At 43.0% G+C, this 18,996-nt stretch overlaps 2 protein-coding genes across 2 annotated transcripts in view; one reads left to right on the top strand and one right to left on the bottom strand.

Annotated features, from left to right (window-relative positions):
- TRDMT1 (tRNA aspartic acid methyltransferase 1) overlaps positions 1-8,545 on the bottom strand; it is a 40,782-nt gene extending 32,237 nt beyond the window's left edge. Inside the window, exon 1 of the mRNA XM_075048308.1 lies at positions 8,528-8,545. The gene's annotated coding sequence lies outside the window, so the exon portion shown is untranslated. The remainder of the gene's footprint in view (positions 1-8,527) is intronic.
- A 1,745-nt stretch (positions 8,546-10,290) lies between these two features.
- Positions 10,291-18,751, top strand: VIM (vimentin). Its single transcript, XM_075048251.1, has 9 exons — positions 10,291-10,911; positions 11,046-11,106; positions 15,200-15,295; positions 15,440-15,601; positions 16,129-16,254; positions 16,975-17,195; positions 17,290-17,333; positions 17,769-17,854; positions 18,383-18,751. The coding sequence occupies exons 1-9, from the start codon at positions 10,370-10,372 to the stop codon at positions 18,422-18,424; spliced, it is 1,380 nt and encodes a 459-aa protein (XP_074904352.1). The 5' UTR covers positions 10,291-10,369; the 3' UTR covers positions 18,425-18,751.
- Positions 18,752-18,996: the final 245 nt, after the last annotated feature.

The following is an 18,996-nucleotide window of genomic DNA, read 5'->3' as shown; positions in this document are numbered from 1 at the left end:
TTAATGACATTTTTAAAGCCGTTGACATAGGCATGTGATATCAGCATTTTCATTGAGACAGCTTTTGAAAAGTCCTGTCTCCTAGCAACTAGCAGCATTTCCTCAATGTAGAAGTTTCCAAAGTTTGCCCACATCTCTGATGAGTGGTATGATACAGGTAATCATGCTAGATCTGAAGCTGTTGCCCTAGAAACCTATAAACACATCCAGTGAAACAGCTACATGTGGTAAGAGGAACACGCAAATGAAACCACTGCAGTATTTTCTCTTCTTAAAATGCTTTAGAATTGTTAAAAATGTTACAATTATCAATGCTGCCAAACAACATCACAGAAACATACAAAAACCACTGCCTTAAGATTCTGCATTGTACTTGGCAACTGAAGGGTAAAATTACAAACTATGACTGGACCGTATGTATACTCTTTTCCTCAAAGTGAGAAGAAAAGATTTTCACTGTTGTGTTTCTATAATTCACACCAGCAACAAATGCACACAACAAACCTACACAAAACATTTTATAGGCATCTTAAGCCTTCTGCAGTTACACGTTAACTCTTCTCCCTGCCCTTCCATCTGCAGCAGAGCAGACTAACGTGCCAGCAAGGCCTCTGCCTGCACCCAGCTGTGAGCAGGAGGTTGCCAGTCTGCAGTGCCTGTCACAGGCTTTATTGATGCCACAATACCGCAGCAGTATAAACTGCTTGAAGTTTCCTTTGAATGCAACCCCTCAACGTAAGGCTAGGTAATGGAAGCTAGTGGACCCGTAGCTGTGAACTGTTTGTGAGCCTTTCCTCTGTATTCAAAAAATGGAGAGAGAGAAAACTCCCCCTTTGCCGATCCACCAGATGTTTAAAAGGGCGTTCACAGTGATCAGCCAAAATTTCAATACAGGCAAATATTAATGTTGATGGCTGAACAACAAACAATGCTTCTTTTGTCCGAATGTCCAGTATAACCTACTAAATACTTAAGTGGGCATCAGGAAGAGTATACAGACATCTCAGCTGTCTAGAAGGGAAGCTCATGTTCTGGGTCAGAAATCGCTGTGGCTAGGAAAGAATGTGAGGCATGTCATACCCTCGGAATGCAATCACTGAATTGAAAAAATTCACTGAGAGTGTCTAGCATGAATTATTGTTTCCATAACCATTGGCCCAGTAGGTTACTAATAAAACTAAAAACCTTTTGCAGTTTATCAAAATGGATCTGTACTGGGTGTAATGTTTCAGGATGGAATTTATCACACTTGGTTTCTGCTGAAGTGATGCTCAGCAAAGGTAGCTGTCAGCCACAGACGTGGCACTTCTGGGAAGCCTGCTGTGCCATGCCAGTATGGCTAATGAAGCCTACGATTTTCATTTATAATGCCACGCATCTGCAAGACTAGAAATGAAACCCACATCAAACCAGGTTTGTTAGCCTCTCCCAATGCGTTTCTAAGAACTTTATACAGGGGAAGTTTATGTAGCTGAAATTATTTGGAAGAGTCCTCAGACACAAGCATTTTTAACCTTTCTCCTTTCAAATATGTTAATCTCTCCATTTCAGGATTTTATTTTCAGGTTCTGGAGCTATGCGTATACTCTGTAGGGAATAAGGAATAAAAAGACATTGCTTCTCTAATTAAATCTTTACTTTTCTAGTTTAAATAAATTTAAATCTAAATAAATCTGGCCTGTTTGTTATGTTTGGCCTCCAGTGGTCACCCTGGCTGGATGAGATGCATATGTTTACATAATGTTACTGACTTTCTTGTTGTACTTACACATTCCAGTGCTTGATGAAAAAAAACGATAAAAAAAGGCTAGTATCAAAAAAAAAAAAAAACAACAAAAACCAACCAACCAACCAACTATATATATTTTTATAAAACCTTCGCTGAACTGAACAAAACGGACTCTGACCAATGTAAGGCCCTCTGCAGTCAGCTAAAAGATTGCTGCTGCAACGAATGTGTTTTGAATCAGACCTTTGAAGGGTCACAGGAAGTGGGTGACAGCAGGCATGGAGCCAGGCGTTCTTAAAGGAGGGATCAGTTCAAGCCGCTCCAGCGGGATGAGGTAATGGCTTGGGAGATCCCAGCTCCCTTGCAGGGGCAGGAGGAAACCGCATGGTGCCTGCTGCTCTCTCTCTGGGGGAGGGGGTATGAGGGAAAGGAGAGAAAAAAAGAGTGCAGATGGTGAGCCTGGATATGCCTCTTACCTTTTTGCTTAAGGCAGGAACTTTCATCTCTGGCATCCCCATATGATTTGCACAGCCTATAGTGTGCAAACTGAGAAAGACTTGTAGCTGTATGTTAGCATTGGTCATGCTTTTTGCTCACGGGGCCTTCTAGTATCACCTAAAGCTTTTGTATACCACAGACTTGTCTTTTAAGTAGTTCAGCCCCTGCCCAAACTTTGTTTTTTTCATTCAGTCCCATGTGGTGAGTTTAATCTTTGACTAAGGCTGTAGTTGGCACAGGAAATGAGATCTCTTATGCTGGTCACCGTGGTGGTAGGATTTCAGTAGCAGGGTGTTTCCTCCAGAGAGAAAGAAAACCTTTAATGCAGCCGCAGCAGAGCTGTAGCTGTGGACTTGCTGAGCTATCTTGAAATTAGATAAACCACAACTGCATGAAGTAAGTACCGTAAAATCTGCCCAAGAAGCTGAGCACTTGGTACCTAGGCAGCATGGAGGTGTCTGCCACCCTGGCTATATTGCTGGCACTTTGCAAATGAGTTACTTTAAAGCTAATTTAAAGCTATTTGATATCACTTATGAACTGCGGTTATGGAAGTGATTGCACTGTAAATATTCTCTTTCTCACTTTGGATGTGGCTACAAATATCTGTCAAGCATACCAATATACTAAAGCTTAGTGGCTGGGACATAGCTCTTTTCTACCAGAAAGTATCTTAGAAAACAGTCCGTAGAAAAGCACAGATTTGAAGAAGTTGTGAGATTTTGTAAGGATAAACTGAAATGCAGGATAAATTGAAAAGTTATTCTGCAAAAAATCCCACCTAAAATATAAAAGTGTCATTTTTGGCTGCTACGTCTTTTGGGGTCCCTTCCCCCAATTAAGTATTGCCTCAACTAAGAACAAAAAGGTTTGCATTTTCCTAAAGTTGAAACAAACCTTTTTTAGAAAAATGGCTATGAATTTAAAATGTTATTTTTGCTGAGACAGTCTGGAGAGAGAAGCCCAAATAAGCCTAACCTAAATGAGTCAAGAAAGCCTAGAATAGTTCTTTCTGAAAAAGAGAAATCTTCTTGCACAAGACGTATTCAGTATGGACTGGCAGTGTCAATATTCAGCTGTAGGGAGTTGGGCTGATTTAAGACTCCAGCAAACATGTTTCACATAATTCATAAGAGAAATACAATGGGAAATTGTTGGAATTGTCTATCGGGAACCCTGCATGTCAGATGAAGTCCCTGAGGATGATTTCATTGCAGTTACAGTGCCAAGTCAGATGTAGCACTCATCTCCTACGGTATAAGACACAGTTGTTCAAAAACTAACACAATTAAACTCAAGTAATTAATTAACCTACACTGTGCATAATTCCCATAGTCATTACCAGTGCAGGTATCACATATATTGCAGTACAATAGTATTACATCCTTCATCTCCAGCATAAATCTCAAGATTCCTCTTAATATCAGAAAAGTTGATTATTTTCAGAATACAACTGCAGGACAGTGGCATTATTACCATATTCAGGGTAAATCATTCCTGTGTCTTTGAAAGATCCTGACATCTGACCTGCATGTTGTTTCATCCTGGCATGCTTTGGACTTACGTGGTAGGCTTGGTAACTTCCATGTCATGGAGTTTACGGGAAATGCCTGATCCATGTCAAATAAACAGCCACAAACATTGGCAAAAGTCTAAGAGTCAGCAAAACTAAAGCATCTACAAAGCTCCTAAATAGTTGCTAGGTCCTTCCTCCTGTGATCCTGCACAAGGTCTCTCCCACCTAATGACCGTATGCAAGACCAAATTCTCAAGGAAAATTCCAGGCAAATAGTGAATTTGTCTTTCTAATGGGAAGCAGGACACCTTTCCACCTGAAAAAATACGGATGCCTCCACTCTTCCAGATATTTGCTCTCTTCCTTCTCCAGCCACATGCACCGTCTGCTCTACACTTATTCAATAAAGTTTCCACTCCATTCCCTGTAGCCCACAATATTTTATGCATAATATCAGCTTAAATCTGGATCATCTTCCTTCCTCAATCCCAACTGGACAGAATATACTTACGCTTGAAAATTGGGCATAGAGCTAGCATGAAAAAACAGCTCGTCTTCTTAGAAACTCAGTCTTCTCAGCTTTGGGGTGTGTGCACCACCGCCTCTTCCTTTTGTAAGAAGCCAAGTAATCCCAGAATGGCTAACACAATGTACGCTCAGTTTATGAGTCTCATTGGAACCAAGGATTTGGCACAAGAACTTGGACTGAGGAATCCACTAAAAACTTGGCCCTCGAGGAGCTAGTACTGTTCTACTTGTCCTGGGCACCTCAAAGGAAGAAGGGAACAATTGCTGCATGCAATTAACGATTCCATTGCTGTGTCCTGCCTCTTCCTCAGAAAGAACATCATCATTTCCTGGTATATCATGGCAAGAAAACATTATGCTATTTATGCTTTGTGTAAGTGGTGGAACTGGGGGAGAGAGAAGAATGAAATCACTCCTCAGATTTAATTGTTTTTTGGCTAGAGCTCTTTAAGCAGTTTCCTTTGAAAAAGCTTGGCCAAAAAGAAGTAGTAAATGTCTAACTGACAGGGTTCATTAATGGCATATTAGAATCACTTCTTTTAGCTTTTTCCAAAAGAGAGAATGGATGGATGGATGACTCATCTTTGAAAAGGTTTGCAATCTCAAAATTTAAAACAGCAATCCCAGAGAGATTAATGTTATGGCTTCCCATTGTAATGTGACAAATGAATGTTCATCCATGCTGTTGACTTCTACCTGTGCCAACAGCTTACTGCAGGGATAGCAGCTGAGCACTGTACTTGATAGCAAGCTCAAGATAGCGAGGTCAGCAATGTGGCAAAGGACAGAAAGAATCCCCACACATTATACAACATTTTACATAGATCCTACTGAAAGCTTAAGCTGACTGTAAATAAAAACCCTTTATCTGATATTTAAGTTAAATAGTCTTTGTAAAGTGCTTATCATGATCCTTGAATAGTTCCTTGGTCTTTAGCAAAATACAAATTTCACGAAACAAGGACAGCAAAGAGCTAAAATTTCAAATTATCTATTTTTGAGCACCCAAATCAAGAGTGAGGGACTTTGTGTATTCTGGAAATTATTTCTGCTTAAAGAGTTTCAGGTTGAGCATCAAGCCTCAAACCATGCCAAACCTCTTGTCAGTTTGGAAAACCTTGGCCTTTATGTCCCAGTCATTGCTAAATGTATTGCTAACATTCAGCAGTCAGTGCTATTGCTATGAAGTGAAGTGAGACAGATGGAATACTTAGGTTGTCATCCTTTTTTTTTGTTTAAGGGATGGATTAAATAAATTGCTACACCTATGATAGAGCTGAAAAACTCTTTCTCTTCCCTGTGTCGCTAGAACTGTGCATGGTGTTTGCGACAACTGTGGGACTCAGGGCTGAGGGCTGTACTGGCTTTGAAAATGAGTACCTGATTTGGTACAGAAACATCCTGTTCTGATACAGAAAACATCCTATTCTGGCAATTAGAAACCATAGTAGACGGAACTTTATGCACGACAATAATAATTTTTGGAAATATAAGTCATGCAACTGGGTGGCATGAGTCATGTTCAAAACACTTCCCTAGTGCTGAAACCCCTGCCAGTTTTATATAGTTCATTTTACATTAAAATATAATATTGCAGAGAGACTTGGTTAGTTTTGAGTATAGAACCTAGTCATTTCCTTGAAAAAAATCAGCAGCTAGTCACACCAGTTTGATATTCTTTGCAACACTGGCAATGACCGTAGGCAACATAATTTTAAAAATAAATTTCATAAAAATATTTGCCAATTTCTTTCTTAAGACTGTAATTAGTCAAGGAAGTTACTCACAAAGGGAGACTTCAATGCCTGGACATTTAGGTGTTCTGCAGCCCAGTGGTGTTAAAAAAAAACAAACCAGCTTCTCCCAGGCAGCGTGCAGGGAGACATGTTTTTGTGGGTTCAGAAAAATCAGTCCTTCCCTGGATGCACCAGCCTTTCTTTGGGGCTCCCCATTACACTTAGCTCTCAGATAGAGGGACGGACTGGCCCTAGCTGAAGATTTACAGCCAGAATCCATTTTTTGGAAACAGGAACCTTTCTGTTTTCAAAACCATAGCAGTCTTCATCTTTTTAGACCACGGCTGAAGGAGGAAGTGCTTTTTCGGACTAAAGATTACAGCATTCACTCAAGTGATAAGCCATAGCGCTTGCTGTAGCTGAGCATTGCGGAGAGTCCCTTCTACTGTAGGGTGTTAAGAGTCTTTCATATCCTCATGTTAAAGTGGGTCCCTTTACCTGGAGTTTGTTCAATATTCATGGAGCAGAGGAAGTGTAAAGGAATGCCTCTATGGCCACATGCAATCCAAGGCTTAAGGTTGCTGTATGGTACTGACAACAAAAGTGATTGCATTTGCATAGCAGGATGTTTTTCCTGGTTATTTAATATTTATGGGTCATTTTATACCTCCTAGAAGCAGAAACTTTACTAAAAGTGCACAAATCTGATTAATGAAAGTATTCACATCTGTTTAGTCAAAGTCTATAATAACTGGAAAGCACACTCAATATTTGGACTAAATTTCTCAGTTCCTTACTGTTTAAATAAAGTGGCAAATCAAAAAAATGTGAATGCCATTATTTTCAGCAGTGTTTTCAGACCAACAGATATTTGTGCAAGAAAGTCAGAGAAATTCTGACTGTTATGAGGACTTCTTTGGTTTTAGTGTAACAGATTTTCAGTATAAAGCCAATCAGGCAACTGTACCCTCTGCCTATGCACACCCATTTTTCCTGTTAATGAAAGTTAAACAATCCTGTATTTTTTGCTACGCTTATAGGGCCTGATTCCTTATTTCACTCTTGGCAGTGAACAAATACATCAGTTCCCTAGCAAAAAGATGAAAAATGCCAAAATAAATTTTGCAGTGTGAACTGAAAGGCTCAGAATAAAAATACATGTTTCTTTTTTTAAGAGTGCCATTGGCTTACCTCTGATGCTACATCTGTAGAGGTAAGTGGCATTGCAAGCTGACCAGGCAGCTGCCTGACTGTGTACTGGAATTGCAAATGAAAGCATCGCAATAAACAAAACAGATGACAACTAATAGTTTATGAATAATCCCCAGCATGTGTTTAGTGATGCTGTTAGCTGTCTGTCCTTCATGTAAGAATTGATCAAGATCCTGACCAGCCACAGACTCTGAGAGTCCCATAGCACTTTCCTTAAAATTAGGCTGATTTCTGTGGTTTCATTTCAATTCAGAGAAGTACACTTTCCATGATTTTTATGGCTAAACTGAGATATAGTCTTTCCTGACAAGTACTGTGGAGATCTTTTCACACTTCAAGAGACCATTTCTTGTTCCCCTTTGGGGTTTGGATGCAAATGTGTGTTAAATTTATTACAGCCTTGTAAGAAACTTAGAGCTTCCTCCATTTATGCATCTGTGCAAGTGCCAACCAGCAAAAGGCACTTAAAGGTTTATTGTAGTCCTGAAAACTGACAATATCCAAACATTTCTAGGAAAATTTCATAGTGAGAAACAGTAACGAGGCAGGTGGCCAAGAATACATATGGCAGCGGTGACATAAACATATGGAAATTGCACTTCAAATATGGTGGTGGAGGGGGTCATCTTTATTTACTAAAACAAACACCTCCTTGGATTTTAGGGGCAAAGGAATTTCTGAATGAAGGACGACTGTTGCTTGTGTGTGCCACTAAAGGTTCTGTGGAGTATAAATAAGTTGTGCTCAGCTAGGAAAAACAGATTGGGCACGGCACACCTTTAAAAAACCAACAATCTGCTAAAACTATCACTACTTCTGAGTAGTAAAGCATCTTTAATCTGTGAGGCTGTTGCTTATGTGCTGCTTTACTTTTTTGCCTGCTCATAGAAGGAGTGTGTACTTTTGTGCTGGGGCTCACAAAGGCTTACAGCTCAAACTTGATGGCTTAAATAAAGAGCTCTCAGAGGGCTGGAGAGCACAACAGCGTCCAGGCTGGGCTGCGGGTACCCTGAGCCTCAGGAATGCTGTGTGACCTCTGCCTCTTATTCAGTGGGTGAATGGAATGAGCTGGAGCCCAGGACTTATGCTGCAAGCACTTCAGTGGCTCAACCTTGTCAGCTTCATTTGCTTGACTAAGCTTCACTGAATAAAGGAAATTAAAACCTCAAGGACCTACATTGAGATACAAACTGCATTCCTGCACTTCTGGTTGCCATCAGAATGAAACCAAAGCACAGTTTCCTTTAAAAAAAAATAAATTCTTAGCAAAATATATGGGCTCTGATTCTTCCTTGTAAGGTACAATACCTGAAGTACAATAGCTGAAGTGTAATAGCTGACTTCACTGTGAATTGGGATGTGAAGATTACCTTCCTCTCTGCCCAGTGTTCGTGTTCAGGTTTATCAGAATTTCCAGTGAAGATGTTTGCTTCTGCAGGACTGCAAGTTAAAAAGAATTAAAAATCAGTGATAGTTTTGCATCCCAAAAGAGCCGAAGTACTACATTACAGATAATACCTCTATGTTATATTGGTCACTTCTCACAGCAGAGGAAGATGTCCCTTACCTGATGTTTCAGGGCAGGATTAGAGAACATGCTCTGTGCTTTGGCCGCCTAAGTTTTAAATTATCTAAATGAGAGAGATTCTGTCATCTCCCTTAAACGACTTCTGCATTCATACTGAAAACAATCTGCTGCTACTCAGTCTAAGTTTTTCTTTGTTAAATTTTATGCCATTGTTATTGCCCTGTATTACCTACCTACATCATTCATCTCTACTGCTGGGAGCACAGTTTTGATAGTAAAATTGCTCTTGAAAAACTGGGATTTTTGTCTGGCCTTTGAAGCTACTTAGAAAGGTTGTCTAATGAATAATTATAATTTTACCAGGTGCTTTCCTAAGACACTGATTGTGTGCCTACTGAAATTAATAGCAAAAGTCCGTTGGGTACCACAGTGCAGAAACAAACCTTCGTTAAAATCAAGCTGGCCACTATCCTAGTTATTAGAAGGATTGCATGCAGGAGCAAGATCCTGACTGCAGCTCTTTCAATAATGTACTCTCCATACTAAAAAAATAGTTACCGCTGGGATCGTTGCTACAACAATGGCAGAATTAAGCCTTACTGGTGTAAATGCTCACCCAGCTACAGGGGAAAGACATTTAGCCTGTAGATGTTGTGTCTTCAGCACAGAAGTAGGAGCTAAGATTGCTGTTAGAGGAGGCAGCTAAAGAAGACACAGATATGTTATTTTTTCTGCCTGTTTATTTTGGACATGTGGCAGGCCTTTGTGAACAGTTAGCATCGCTCTTCCCCGATCTGACTCTCTTTCAGAAAGCTCAGGAAGAGGAGAAAGGGGTTCTCAGAAAGATACAACATACACGTCTCGCCTAGAGAGGGTTCTTTAACGTACGCGCCCTGGGTTACCCGGGGTACTTTTGCCCGTCCCGTGGCACAGCACTGAACCTGCCAACCCCCCCGCGCAGGCACCCCCCGCCCTAGCTCTCGCAGGGGGAGAGGGCGAGGCAGGCAGAGCTCAGCGCCCGCTTCCGCGAAGCCCAGGATGCCGCTGCTCTCACCCCCGCCCTCCCCGCCCGCGCCGCGCCGGGGTTCGCGCCGCGCCGGGGCTCCCGCCGCGCCCCCACCTGCGGGCCACCGCCCCGCCGCCCCTTCCCTCCCTCCCCTCCCTCCCTGCCTCGGCGGCTGCCCTCCCGCCCGCAGCCGCGGGGAGAAATCCGCCGGCCCTCGGGCTCGGCCGCGCCGTGCCGTCCGGGGGAGACAGGGGTGCTGCCCGCTCCGCTCCGCTCTCTCCGCCGCCCTTCCCTTCCCCTCCCCGCCCCTCACGCCCGCCTTTGTGTCCGCCGCGGCGGCGGCCCGCAGCGCCCCCGCCCTCCCCTCGCCGCCCCGCGCGGCCCACCGGCCGCCGCCGCCCCCTCCCCGCGGGGCGAGGCGCGGCGGCGGCGGGCGGCGCGGCGATTGGCGGCGGGCGGCGGGCGGGGCGGTGATTGGCGGGGCGGGCCCGGCGGCGGGCGGTGTCCCCTCATAAGAAGGGGCCCGGGGCGAGGCCGCCGCTCTTCTTCGCCCGCCGCGCACTCGAGCCGCCCCGCTCCGCTCCCGGATTACAAAGCCCGCGCCGCCGCCGCCGCCATGAGCATCAGCACTAAGAACTCCTCGTACCGCCGCATGTTCGGCGGGGGCAGCCGCCCCAGCACCGGCACCCGCTACATCACCTCCAGCAGCCGCTACTCGCTGGGCAGCTCCCTGCGGCCCAGCACCGCCCGGTACGTGTCCGCCTCGCCCGGCGGCATGTACGCCACCAAGGCGACGTCGGTGCGGCTGCGGAGCAGCATGCCGCCCATGCGGCTCCACGACTCCGTGGACTTCTCCCTGGCCGACGCCATCAACACGGAGTTCAAGGCGAACCGCACCAACGAGAAGGTGGAGCTGCAGGAGCTCAACGACCGCTTCGCCAACTACATCGACAAGGTGCGCTTCCTGGAGCAGCAGAACAAGATCCTGCTGGCCGAGCTGGAGCAGCTCAAGGGCAAGGGCACGTCCCGCCTGGGCGACCTCTACGAGGAGGAGATGCGGGAGCTGCGCCGGCAGGTGGACCAGCTCACCAACGACAAGGCACGCGTGGAAGTGGAGCGGGACAACCTCGCCGACGACATCATGCGGCTGAGGGAGAAGTGAGTGTGCGGGGGGAGGGCGGGGTCGATCGGGCTGCCGGCGCGGAGGCAGCCCCTGGGCACCCCGAGCTGGGCTGGGGGGGACGGGGACGGGACCCCCGGCTCCCTCCTCAGCGCTGTCTCGCCCCTTCCAGGTTGCAAGAGGAGATGCTGCAGCGGGAAGAGGCCGAGAACACCCTGCAGTCCTTCAGACAGGTTTGCGGGGGCCGGAGGGAGGGGGCTGTAGGAGAGGAGAGCCGGAGGTGGGCGGTGGTGCCTGGGACGGGAGGATGGGGCTCTAGGAGTTTGCCTTCCTCGCACAAAGGAGTTCCATCGGTTCTCACGCAAACCCTTCTTGTTTTCTTTAGGGGGATGCTGCGGTCTGAAGGGAGGTGGGGGGTGGGGGGGAACTATTGTCTTGCTTTATCCAAGTCTAGCCTGGTTTACAAAAAGCGCTCCGACGTGGAATCGCTTTCCGATCCAATAAAAGTGAAAGGGGGCCATCTGCTCGCTTGGCTGAAGGGTATTAATGGTTTCTATGGGATTCACCGTGGAATGCAGATACAGGCTTTATGGCAAGTGTGGTGGCAGCAGATTGAAATAATAGATCCCTTTGTGTCGGAGGGGAGGGCGCAGTGGGCTGCATTCTTACTAAATGTGTAATGGTGCGGGCGTATTTCTGGCCAAAAGTGTCTATCGTGCGTATGGTCCAGTTTTTACACAAAACAGAGCTCCTGTTTAATGAATCACTTTGGTCAGTGCGTTACTGGACAGCAGTTCCAAATCTAAAATTTTTCATATGGGTGTTGTCTGCTGACAAGAAGTAGACAATTTGTTCCTTGGGGTGAGGTCACAGCAGTCAAGTCTGCCTCCTCTGGATGTCCCTTAAGAACATAGAATTTAATCCTCTGTAAACAAAGACGTTAACATAGGAAACAAGTTGTGTTAGAGTTTAGTCTCTGTAGGATGCTACAATGTTATCCAGATAAACTAAAACCCACATGACAGCCAGAACCAACTGTGCAAACAGTGTTCAAAAAGTGTTAAGCTCAGGTTTTCGCTTGTGCAAAACCAGCTTTCAACTTTTTCAACTTGGATTAAGCCTTGTTTGGACTAGAAGGTATTTAGGAATGTGCCTTCTCAAAACAAGGTCTCTTCCCTAAAACTGCTGGTGTGAAACAGCATTGCTAGCATTCCTCCTGGCTGGAAGTTACTGCCCTTATCTCTACACAGCTGATTTCATCCCAAAGCTCTTCATAGGCATTAGTAGATGTCACCATTCAGGAAATCATCACTTGATTGTCAGTGTTTCCCGGGGCAAGGCTTTTGATTACAGTATATTTATAGTCTCTGAAGGAGAGCAGGTGTGAGATAACATGTGGAAACCAAGATACCTACTCCCATTCAGAGTCTGGGAATTCAGAGTCTCCGCTGGTGTTCTGGGGACAGAAGTTTGAAACAGAACAGTTTGAGATACTGCCTTAACTTCAGCTTCTGTTTTTCTGAGTGCTAAGCTAATTTAACGTAGTGTGAAGTTCCATGCAGAAGCATTTAACTTAAGTTTTAGAGAACCTAATCTATTCTGATTCATTACTGAATTCAGCTGAAGGATCCTTTGACTTAAGGCTGGCTTTTAAAATGATCTTTCATACTTAATTGGTGCACTTCAAGGCACGTCTACCTCTATTTCAAACCAATTAAACTTTTTGAAGGTTCGAGGCTTTTAAGTGAACTTGGCTTTGTGCATATCCCACATTCATTATCCCGCTTTTCCCTCCACTGTGGAAAGGGGTTGTTCAGGAGCTCAGCCTCCAGCAGATCTGTGTGTGCGGTACAGTCAGAACTGGATCCATTTAATCTCCTGAGGTGTAGCTTATGGTTAAGAATTGCAAATCATTGTCTCTGGAAACACTATGCTAAATCCACTCACGACATAACTGGTGCATGCTAGTGTGTTTGATTTGAACAACAGTAATATCTAAATTTTCCTTACTGTGAAAGGGTGGGCTTAACATGCAGGTTGTGAAAACTAAATCTGTTTCAGTATAAGTATTGTTCTCCTGCAAGTGAAATTACATTCACAGAACACTGAAGTTGAAACATCCTGTTGTGCTTCCCATTGTAAAGAAATGCACAGCTTTATATTAAACCATTGTATTCTTGCACCAGAAAGTTGTATACATGGATTTGGAACATTTCAGCAGATAATTACTGTTCTGATGTAGCATCAAATTTACTTTTTACTTGATGGAGCAGTTGTATACTTCAGTATTTTAAAGAAAGTGAACAAATAATTGAACTTAAACTTTGTATTTCCAAAAGCTGCCTGCTTTAGAGACTGTTCAACTTTTATGTACTGAGTTTTAATTTAATTATTGTCCTGAACAAAGATGAGATTTTACTCATATGCTGAGGGGTGTACTACATAAAATAAACCTAGGGGTTCAGAGAGTTCTTTCCTTTGGGACAAAACAAGCATCACAATTAGTGAGAAAGTTATTTACTGCAGCTTTGCCAGCTGCTGTGGCAGCAAGGAATAGGTCCTGAACCTATGACAAGACTAACAGGGCTGCTCCTGGCTAACATGGGGTTTATGTGAAGTAAACATGGATGCTCAATCCTGCAAACTATGTGACTAGCATTAAAGAATCTCCTAAGATAAAATCAATGTGTAGTCCAGTTGCATGTATGCATGCCTTACACTTTGTTTGCTCAGGCTACAAGTAGCTTATTTATGTGGTTCTCCATACACCTAGGAAATACAGGTACACTGATTCTTTACTCCCAACTTAATGATAACGTATATAGTAAAATACATACTATATATTCAAATGATTTCAATTTAAGATGCTTTCAGTTTATTATAAGCTCCTAAAAATCCTGTAGCTGTTCAGTTGTCCTGAAAAAATTAGTCTTCAGGATGCAGATTTCAGTAAAATCCATTAGAAACTCTTTGGATGTCTGTCTAATTGTATAAACATGTTGTGTCATAGCCATGTAATTTCCTTCCAGAATGATCTTCAATTTTTTTTTTTTTTGGGGGGGACGGGGGGGACACGACAAATGAATTAAGGAATTCTTTCTCTGAAATGAAAAACAGGGCTGATGTGACCTGTGTGAGTGTAAGACTGGAATTGGTAGGGAAGTTATGGAATAACACATAGAAGGGATGTTCTGCTGGATAAAGAAAACAGAAGAAGAATTCTGGAGCGAGAACCCTACCCCAGAGTAGGAGTGATGCAAGGAGTGGCTTTCTAGGAGTCTAAAGAAAACATTCCTTATTTCAAAGGTGCCATAATAGTGAGAACTGCTGATTAGGAATGCTTATGCTTCGGGCAATCCAAAATAGCTTTAGCGTAAGCTGTGAAAACCTGACATGTTAATGCTGTGTGAACATAAGCATGCAGCACGTATGTAACTAGTATGAAAGGAACAATCATTCCCTTTGCAAACGGATTGCCTTGCACATTTAAAATGTAAGAAGTTACCAATCAATGTTTAGTCTTAAGTTATGTTTTTGAACTAATTCAAGCTGCTCCCATGTAACATTCATGGTATATCTTCTGTTATGCCTTAAATGAATTTTTGCTGTTGATTAAGACTATCTTCGTCCAGCAAAAGGTGTAGTCTTTGCCAGCTGCTGTGAGGGTGTAGCCAATGATGATTAACTCGATTTGCATTTATGCTTATACCTTCTTTTTCTCGAGGGAGATCTGTTGAACCACTTGGAGAAGTAAATGCTTGCAGTTCCTGTATGTACCTCGCTAGCTTTACAAGTATGCTTTCAAGCTGTGGTCTGTGGATCCAAAGGGCTCTGTGGTTGATCACCAAGGAGTCCATAAGAAATAAACAAGAAACTAAGCCCACTGATAGGCATGCAGGCACATGGGTTGCACTTTTAAGCCCCACTGGAAAAAAAGAAGTTTGCAAATTGCAAGACTAACTCTTTTTCAGTGTAGTCAAGCTAAAAGACCTTATTGCTGGCTTCTGACCCAAGTACCCGCTTCATCTTCAAGCAGGATTTACTCCCACCATGATCTGTGTGCTCTTGATCATGCTTAGCAATACATTGGCAAAGATGAAGTAATCTACATATGCTCTATAGTTTCCAAAATGACAAAGGTGCATATAGCAGTGTCTGAAGCTAGGGTAGGAGGTGGCAAAAAGGTGTTTTTCACAGCTCTTTATTTCATATTGTCTTGCCAAAAAGCTCAGATGTAGGATCAGTCTGTATGCTACTGAACTTGCCTTAAAAAGACTTTTCTACACCAGTTTTGTAAGACTGCTAATCATTCTTCTCTCTGGTCAGGATGTTGACAATGCCTCTCTGGCACGTCTTGATCTTGAGCGCAAAGTTGAGTCCCTGCAAGAGGAGATTGTCTTCTTGAAGAAGCTTCATGATGAGGTAAGCTGAATAATTGGGTCTGTGATTAGATGCTGGTGGTCTAGCGAGTAAGGAAGCTCTTCACTGATTCTGGCCCAGAGTCCCCGCCTGTGTACGTTCTGTATGTTGTCGTGTAATAACACTGAGTGTCTGCTTCTTCCTAAGGAAATCCGAGAACTGCAGGCCCAACTCCAGGAACAGCACATCCAAATTGATATGGATGTTTCTAAGCCTGATCTTACTGCTGCCCTGCGTGATGTTCGCCAACAGTATGAAAGCGTTGCTGCTAAGAATCTTCAGGAAGCTGAAGAGTGGTACAAGTCCAAAGTAAGTCAAATCTGTTCAGATGCATCAGGCACTCGAACTAACTGTACATAACAGCTTTGCTGTAGCACGTGGTGTTCCCTCTGTCTCTCTACTGGACATGAACACAGCCATGGCACAGGGTCTTCTTTAAACTCCTAGTCTGGGAAGAGTACAGCTGAAAACATTATTTTGTGCCATGAGTACAGCATCAAAGTAATGGGTTCATACTTGGAGACTTTCCTGTGCTTGTACCTGGAAGCAGATGTTGGATGAAATACTGGAGAAAGGAGTGAATGAATCGGTGAAAAAATGATGAAAAGATGGGAAACATATGGGGTGGGAAAACAAATATGAAAGGTTTAACTATGAATTCCAATTTAACAATTAAAATAGAAAGGCATTTTAAGAGTAATGCTAATATTTAAGTGGTTTAGGTGTTAAGGCTTGTAACGGCTTCAGTTGCCCTCAAATGCTGTGTCCAAAAAAAAAAAGTCTGTTACATTATTTCTGTTGAAGTGTTAGGCTAACCAAACTGGGGATTTCCACAGTTTGCAGATCTCTCCGAAGCTGCTAATAGGAACAATGATGCCCTGCGCCAGGCCAAACAAGAAGCTAATGAATACCGCAGACAGATTCAGTCTCTCACCTGTGAAGTTGATGCCCTTAAGGGAAGCGTAAGTATAAGACAGCAGTTGTTGGGACATTCTTACCTTTGCAGCTTTAAGCACTGCACTGCAGTTTAATTGTTGATAATAGATGTGAATGCAGCTGATCTCCCATGCAATACAGCAGCATATTAGTACTTTTTGAAAAGGGTGCTATGGGCTCAGTTTGCCTGCATGGACTACAGTGCACTAGTTAGATTGATGTGCTGAACTAGTCTTCCTGAAGGTATAAACACTGAGTTTGTTCTCTTGCTATAATATTCACTGTTTATGTAACACTTTCTGGAAGTGTTTATGGCTTGTCTGTCAGGTACAGCTGAAGCTATAAAAAAAGCTGGAGGAGCAGTGGAAAGGAGATGCAAATCTTGCTGCTGCTAGAACAGACTGCCTTAAAGGCTGGCTTGAAATGGATTTAACAGTGTATAGTACACCTGCAAATCCCCTCACTGAGGTCTGCCTGCATGCTGACTTGTATTGCATGTGTTAAGACTTACTGTAAGGGATTCTTTTGCCACCTGCTAGAACAAATACATGGCACACCTCAGACAAAGTAGCAGAATAACCCACCTTGAATTTGCAAGGGGAAGATAAAGAGATGACAAAGTTGGGATGTGTCTGGGCATTTTCGGAAAGGATGCTAATGTAACTAAACTTCCCTTTGTTAAAAATTTGAGGGTGGGGAAGAGTGGCTGAATTGCAGCAGTGCTCAACTTCATTATTCTCTTCCAGAATGAATCCCTGGAGCGCCAAATGCGTGAAATGGAGGAGAATTTTGCTGTTGAAGCTGCTAACTACCAAGACACTATTGGCCGCCTGCAGGATGAGATTCAGAACATGAAGGAAGAAATGGCTCGCCATCTCCGTGAGTACCAGGACCTGCTGAATGTAAAGATGGCTCTTGATATTGAGATTGCCACCTACAGAAAACTGCTGGAGGGTGAAGAGAGCAGGTAAAAATCATGTGCAGGCACTTTTCTAAACAGTATTTACTAGAAGACACTCTATACCCTTGTCTGACTTCATCCATTTCTTTTTTTCCTTCAGGATTAACATGCCTATTCCAACCTTTGCTTCCTTGAACCTGAGAGGTAAGCTGTTTCTGCTGCTTCAGTTTAGATGGCTGTTCTATCATTAGCAAAAGGGTCCTGGATAGTTCCTTTTTCTCCAGTATTTGAACTTGTATAAATGCAGTTGCACGTGAACATTTTTCTATAGATAACTAGACTATTTGCAATTACTTAACCTTGGATGGGAGGAGCTACTTTGTTTCTGGGCACAGATTTTTTTTTAAATATCTGTACATAGTGAGTGATGGGTTTAGAAGCCTGCTGAAGGTGCCTTCAGGGGAACAGGGAGAAAATAGAGAAGGTAAGCTTATTCAGAGCAGGAGACTTCATACACTAAATGGGGTCTTCATACACTAAACTAGGATTCTGAAAGTAGACACTAAAATCAATTACATGACATTTCTTTGAGGAGGCACTTCATCTAGACTATTGATAATAATACATTTTCTTCTGCAGAAACCAACATTGAGTCTCAGCCAATGGTTGACACTCACTCAAAGAGGACACTTCTAATTAAGACTGTCGAAACTAGAGACGGACAGGTTGGTGGTAACTTTTGATTTTATTTCTATCACAGCTGCTTACCTTAAAATACTCTTAAGCTTGTCTACTGGTCAGTGCAGCCTGTATGTGGTAGTAAGTATGGAGTAGAACAGCATCTGGCAGTCCAGGCTGCATGGCTGAACATACAGATGTAGCAAACAGGCTTCTGTGGAAATGATCACAAAATTCATCTGATAGTCCTTAAGTGGCTGACAGTTACCTGTGTAGTGAGTATTTATGTTCAGCTGAGTAAGCAAGTTCTCAAAAGATTCCTCACATCACCTGAGGAAAACATGTGGCAGTAAACAGAGGTACTTGTTTGGGACAAGATACTGTTTTCAGACTAAGCCAATAAAGCTTAAATGTTTTTTTGCACACTATTTACCAACCAGAACTTCTCATTAACAAGTGAGAGTCAATACCCATTTGTTCATGTTTCTGTGGTACTGGATATTCCAATTCTAACTCTAAAAACCCCAACGATCTTACTTCTAAAATTTAATACAAGTGTCTCTGGTTTTCAACAGGTTATTAATGAAACTTCCCAGCATCATGATGACTTGGAGTAAAGCTGAAGTGAAGATGCATACTTATTAATGCAGGAGAAATTCTTACCAGCATGATTTAAAAAGTCCATGTCTTAAAGGAAGAAACAGCTTTCAAGTGCCTTTCTGCAGTTTTTCCATGAGCGCAAGATTATTATGCTAGGAAATAGGTCTTAGATCTTGCAAACTGACTCTCCCTGAAGGATTAGAGTTTACAATGGAGTCTAGTTTACAAATAGCAATATCTTGTGCTGCAATACTGTTTTTAAGTATCTGAATTCAATAAAACTGCTTTTTCCAGCACAGTATGAGCAACCTGTCGCTACTTCAATAAATCTTTGGAAAATGGCTCTTGATGTGTTCTAATTTGTTAACTTCATGACTTTCTGGAAAGCCATAACAAGGTAATGCTGGAATTACTATACGGTTGACATCTCCAGTACTGGTTGTGTGGAATGCTGTTTTTTTCAGTTTAACTAGATAAACTGTCTTACTCATTTATTGCTTAGGTTTTGGAACCAACTAAAATGGACTATAACTGGCAGATGCATAATGTATTATGATATTTCTTATCACTTGAATAAAATATGATACTT

The sequence above is a fragment of the Buteo buteo genome, chromosome 2 (genome assembly GCF_964188355.1).
Source record: "Buteo buteo chromosome 2, bButBut1.hap1.1, whole genome shotgun sequence".
Taxonomy (NCBI): domain Eukaryota; kingdom Metazoa; phylum Chordata; class Aves; order Accipitriformes; family Accipitridae; genus Buteo; species Buteo buteo.
The sequence above is the reverse complement of the archived record's forward strand: the minus strand, read 5'-3'. Positions and strand labels throughout refer to the sequence as shown.